Here is a 5,531-nt window from a genome sequence, read left to right as displayed (position 1 = left end):
CCATTTCTACTTAATCAATTCAGTAATAGCACTGCTCATTCCATCTGTTGTTAAAATTAGTTGGTTGTCTTTTTAAGACTTAAGATATACTTTTTGCTACTTGAGAGCTGCCACTGTGATGTGATATGTAGGTAATTCTTCCTTTTATTTCTTGGGTTTTTTTGTTAGTGGTGGTTGGTTGGTTGGTTGGTTTTTGTTGGTGGTGATTTTCTTTTTACTTGAGATGTCTGAAATATCTTTATTTTCTTATTTTATGACACACAGCACTCAAATAGCACATTCACTACTAGGGAAAGATTAAAATAGTGCATCCAGAAATCAGTTAGTTGTGTGGGAGTGCTCAATTATTTAATGGCAGTTATTTCTATCAAGAAGATCTTTATCACAAGTAGAACTTAACTCACTACTATAAGTCTGAACATAGAGCAATAATGGGACTGCAGAAATAGAGTTTTCCATTAAGCTTTCAGTTACAGTAACTTGCTATTCACACCATAAACAAACATTACTTCACATACACAGTTTTCATTGCCCGTTCCAGTTAGCTTTCTTCTGTTTTTTATTGGTGGAAACCAATTATGCCATCTGGTACAGGAAACTGAGAACTTTCTTTATAGTGTAGCTACATCTCTTGAAGCTAGTAGGCCAAGAAAGTAATTTAATTGCTTTGGTGGTGTGTAGTGGTCATTTCAAGTAAAGATGCAGGTCAACAAATGGCCGGTGTGACTGCAGTAGTAGAAGAATGTAGAATGCAGATTCGGAGTGTAAGCATGATTGCAGACTTCCCAGAGAGAACGATCTTGGAGTTTCTACATATCTGACAAGTCATGCATATCCGTGACAGGAAGCAGGTCACTCCCATGACCCTTTGTCGTGATAGAAGCGAGGGCTCCTCCCTCTAACTTTTCTTTCCACTGAACATTTCTACACCGCAAGTCCCAAGAAGTCTTCATTTCCCTTCGTAAAGCCAACACACGCCTCTTTTGGCGTTACACCGTCACCCACGGGACACAAACCGAGTCGCGGCGCTGCGCTGATCCGTTCGGCCCCGCCGGCCGCGTGTCCGCCGGTCGGACCTCTGGAGCTGTCCGTGGTCCTGCCGCCCCCCGGACAGCGGGACGGGCTCGGAGCCCGGCGCTAAAGAGAGCCGGGGTGAGCCCCGCGGGCTTCGCTTAGAGGGGGATTCACCTGTTTTGAGGGAACTATTTGTTGGTTTTTGCTTTTGTTTGGTTTGGCTTTTGTGTTTTGGGGTTCTTGTTTTGTTTTTTTGTTTTTCTTGTTCGGTTGTTTGCTTGCTTTGTTGGTTTGGAAGGAAGATGGACGTCGGAGTCTCATCTCGCTCCTGACGGCAGCTCTGTATCGCTGCACTGAGCAAAGCTCGGAAGAATTTGCAGTTTGTGAGTAGAAGCAGCGCCGAGACTCTGGTACTGATGGGCGCCCGGGGAGGTGATGCACGTGTTAAGAGGCACCGCCTTAAGGCAAGAAACGGGAAAAAACAAGGAACAGGGAAAGGGGGAAAAAAAAAAAAAAAATAAAAAATAAAAAGAAAGAAAGAAAGAAAAAGAGATCCGCGACAAGGAACTCGATATTCGCCCGTCCGCCCCGGCCGCGGGGAGCAGTGACCGCGCCGCCGCGCCGCCCCATGGCCGCCTTCCCCGTCGGGGCAGCCGCGGTGACGCTGATATCAGCGAGGCGGAGCCGGCTGGGCCGGACCGGAGTGGGCACGGCCGGGGCGGGCCCGGGCGGAGCGGTACCAACTGCGGGGAGAAAAGAAGCGGCGGGTGGCTCGGGCACAGCCGTGGCCCCGCAGGTGGAGGTAGCTCCGGCGACGGCAGCAGTCCTGCTGCTCCGAGGCCGGATCGCACCGCCCGAGAGCTGCTGGGGGTGCGGGCGTGGAGCAGCGGAGACGCGAGCTCCCATGGGCTGGGCTTCCCCCGCGGGTCGGCAGCAGCGGGCAGCGAGAGGGGCCCCGCTGCCCACAGACACGAGGCCGGGCCGGGCCGGGCATGGCACAGAGAGCGGCCCGCACGGCTGCGGATGAGCTAGCAAATGCCGCCGCCCGCGGCGATCTGCAGAGGGTGCGGGAGCTACTGGACGGAGAGGCCGACCCCAACGCTGTCAACTCCTTCGGCCGGACCCCCATCCAGGTAGGGAGGACGGAGAGGCCCTCCGTACCCGAGGACCGGGAGTGAGGGCCGCCTCCCAGGCAGTGGCTCTTCTGCGAGCGCGGAGACAGCCCGGGGACTGAGTGCCGGCGTCGGCCGCACCCTCGACAGCTGTGCTGGAGCCAGAGCGGCACCACGGTTCCTGTCAGCTTAGTGCAAAGGGGAAAGTCTTCAACCGCCGCAAGAAAGAGGTTTTAGTTTCAGCAACACTGGATCTCATTATTATCGACCATAGGGTGATCAAAACCGAGAGCTTTAATGCTCATCTCGCATTAAATGTGCAATAACGAGTAACGAGTCTTCTTTACAGAGAGATTTACCCCCAGAGTATCTTCTGCTTTACTGCCTGCTACACTTCACTACTGCTACACTTACTGTTTCTTTTATCTTTTTACAAAATAATAATAATAATAATAGTAATAATAATAGTACGGTGGTTATCGTGATATATTCAGGGTTCTCCATCAAATCGGCATCTTCTGCTTTACTTTAGCATTTACTATAGCATCTGTCTGCTATACTTTACTACTACTACACTTACAATTTTTTCTTTTTTTTTTAATAATAATAATAATACGGTGTTTATTGTGATATATTCAGGGAAAAAAATTTAAAAAAAGAAAAAAATCAGTGTTTTTTGAGATCTGTTCAAAGATTCCTTGAAGCAGAACCAACCAGTGCACAGCCCTGCCTGGCAGCCCAGGAGACACAGTCATCAGTGTTCGAGGAGCTGAATTGTAGTGCTGTGAATGCATAAAAAGCGCCCGCAGGGATAGCAGAAACTATATTTATAAAGCCGGCTTAATTTCTCAGGTCGTTCTAGACAGCTTCCTCTTAAATTTTCAAAATAAAACGAAACTTGGGCAATCTGAAAAGCTGTATTTAAGACACGCTGGCACTGCCTGCAAAACTCTCTCCTACAAAATGTCGGTGCTGCATTTCTTCAGAGACACGGATCTGAGACCGCCCTCCGACATGTTTTTTTGGCACCTCTGTGCAGCACAGATTTGCCATGCGAGCTGAACGCGTAGCGCTGGGAGAAAGGCGGTTCAGACACCGACAGTGCTCTCGGAGGCACCCTGGCGCTCCGCTGTGCCCGGACACGGGACCGAACAGCGTGGGAGAGAGGTTATAGGCAGCGTCGCTTCCCTGCTCACCCCAGCCTTATCTGAAAAGCTTCCCGAGGAGCAGCCGACCCACGGCCTCGCTCTGCAGGCGCGGTTTTGCGGTGGCCATCACGACTCGGGACCTCCCGAGTTTTCGTGGGGGTGGGCGGTGGGAAGGTGGGAAGGGAGAGATCTCCCTCTGTCCTCGACCGCGCTGCTGCCCCGATCTCCGCGGCCGCGCTGCGCTTACCGCCGGGCCCCGTTCTCCGAAGAGCCTCCGGGGCTCCTTGGCGGCCTCCCCGACGGCCTCCCCGCCTCCTCCGCACTGCTGGGAGGCCGGAGCGGAGAGCCCGAGGCTGACGCTGTGTTCCTCCGTCCCCCCGCAGGTGATGATGCTGGGCAGCCCGCGAGTGGCCGAGCTGCTGCTGCAGCGCGGCGCCGACCCCAACCGCCCCGACCCGCGCACCGGCTGCCGCCCCGCACACGACGCGGCCCGCGCCGGCTTCCTGGACACTCTGGAGGCGCTGCACCGCGCCGGGGCGCGCCTCGACCTGCCCGACGGCCGCGGCCGCCTCCCCCTCGACGTGGCGGCCGGGGGTCCGCACGGCCCGATCGGCTGCTACCTGCGGCGGCTGCCGGCGCTGCCGAGAGCGCCCCTCCCCTGATTCACTGACCGGAGTCCGGACCGAGCTCCCACCGGGACGCAGCACGGATTAGAGGGATGTGTGGATTTTTAGCACGCTGCTCTTTGCACGAGTCTGATCGCTGCCCTGCGTTTGAACACCGCACCACCACCCCATCCGCCCCGCCCTTCTCCTTTCGCAAGGGTGTCCAAACACTGTGAAGAGATGAAGGAATTGCTCCCTTCACCTTGTGTCCGAACTTTCTTCTAAGCCTCAGTCCGAAGGTTCCCACTCCCCTGCCGAGACCCTCCATCCGCATGAAGCGGCTTTCCCATGAAGCTTTGGAGCCGAGCGGGACGGCGGGGCCCACCACTTTGCCTTGCAAAATCAGAACAGAGGGAAAAGAAGGTTTTGGTAAACACCTCAAGCCAACCACGCAAGGTGCTGCGGCATGTTGGTACATGAGCCCGTGGTGCATCTGAGGCTCTTCTCACGGCGTCAGCAAGCATGGGACCTGCAAGAACAAAACAGCTATTTGTGCCTCTGCAAGCCCGATGCCGCCCTCGCCCGAAGGAATACGTGCAGGTGAACTGCTCCGATCCGCTGCTAGTTTAACAGTATTCTGAAGGAAAATCACCATAACTGCAAAACGAAAACATCACAGGACTAAAAAATAGAACTCGGACTTTCATATGTCTCTGATTTCTCCAGGCTGCCCAAAACCGGAGCGTTTGGCAAAGAAAGAACCACGCCGAAATGTTCTGGCTCTGCAGTGGGTCCGCTCCTGGAGGAGCAACTCGCCGAGCGGTTATTGTGCTTCCGCATCCCTTGTGCTTTGTGATTTTCCGCATCCAGGACGGAACGCGAAGCCGGAGAGGCAGATTGGGCAGCAGCGGCCCCGAGTCGCAGCTCTGCGCGCTCCGCAAAGCGTCCAGAGAGAGTTCGAGGGGGAAGAGATTCCGATTTGCGTTCGTAGTCTCTGCCTCTTTCATATAAACCTCGTAAAGATAATAAATATACTATTGAGTGTAATTTATTGGGAAAGATAATTATCATGAAGTAATCTCATGCAATTCGCGCTTTATAATTAGTCTGTGAAAACCGACACTCCGTAGATATGAAGTTTTGCCGTTTATGAATTTAATTCATATGGAATAATGAAGATACAAAACGCTCATGGTATGTGCCTGTATGTATAAAAGCATTGCGATGGTACATCAAGCCTATATGTGTGCTTACCGGTTATTTATATACCCAATACGTTTGTGCTTTTCTATGTTGGCTATTTATGGTTGTACAAGAAGCGCATATTAAATTTAAAACAAATACAAAACGCTTGCTTTGTATGGGAATTCCTAAGATGTTTATTATACGCATGTGTTCGTGCAGAAATCACTTGATAAGGAAACACAACGTAAGGTGATACTTCTTCGACCGTACGCTGCTGTGTGTCGGTGCCGTGAGCCCGCAGGGACAGCGGCGTGATCGGCGGGATTGGGACAAAACGAGGCTCGGGACGGAGCTCAGCCCGATGCCCTCTCTTTATGTAATAGTGAGGATCTAATGGGCCGCTTTCCTGACCTCAGTCAGGCCAGGATTCCTGTTAAAAGGATCCTTTTCGCCAATCACCAAAATTC

General features: G+C 52.6%; 1 protein-coding gene across 1 annotated transcript; it reads left to right on the top strand.

Annotated features, from left to right (window-relative positions):
• The first annotated feature begins 1,793 nt into the window (after window positions 1-1,793).
• Window positions 1,794-5,133, top strand: CDKN2B (cyclin dependent kinase inhibitor 2B). The gene is made up of 2 exons (XM_072360073.1): window positions 1,794-2,147; window positions 3,658-5,133. The coding sequence occupies exons 1-2, from the start codon at window positions 2,007-2,009 to the stop codon at window positions 3,934-3,936; spliced, it is 420 nt and encodes a 139-aa protein (XP_072216174.1). The 5' UTR covers window positions 1,794-2,006; the 3' UTR covers window positions 3,937-5,133.
• The last annotated feature ends 398 nt before the right edge of the window (window positions 5,134-5,531 follow it).

The sequence above is a fragment of the Excalfactoria chinensis genome, chromosome Z (assembly GCF_039878825.1).
Source record: "Excalfactoria chinensis isolate bCotChi1 chromosome Z, bCotChi1.hap2, whole genome shotgun sequence".
In the NCBI taxonomy this organism is placed as follows: domain Eukaryota; kingdom Metazoa; phylum Chordata; class Aves; order Galliformes; family Phasianidae; genus Excalfactoria; species Excalfactoria chinensis.
The sequence above is the reverse complement of the archived record's forward strand: the minus strand, read 5'-3'. Positions and strand labels throughout refer to the sequence as shown.

Excerpts from the sequence above, each read along its gene's own strand:
- CDKN2B (XM_072360073.1), top strand. The coding sequence starts at position 2,007 with ATGGCACAGAGAGCGGCCCGCACGGCTGCGGATGAGCTAGCAAATGCC. Across the intron at positions 2,148-3,657 it reads TCGGCCGGACCCCCATCCAG|GTGATGATGCTGGGCAGCCC; the intron begins GTAGGGAGGACG and ends GTCCCCCCGCAG.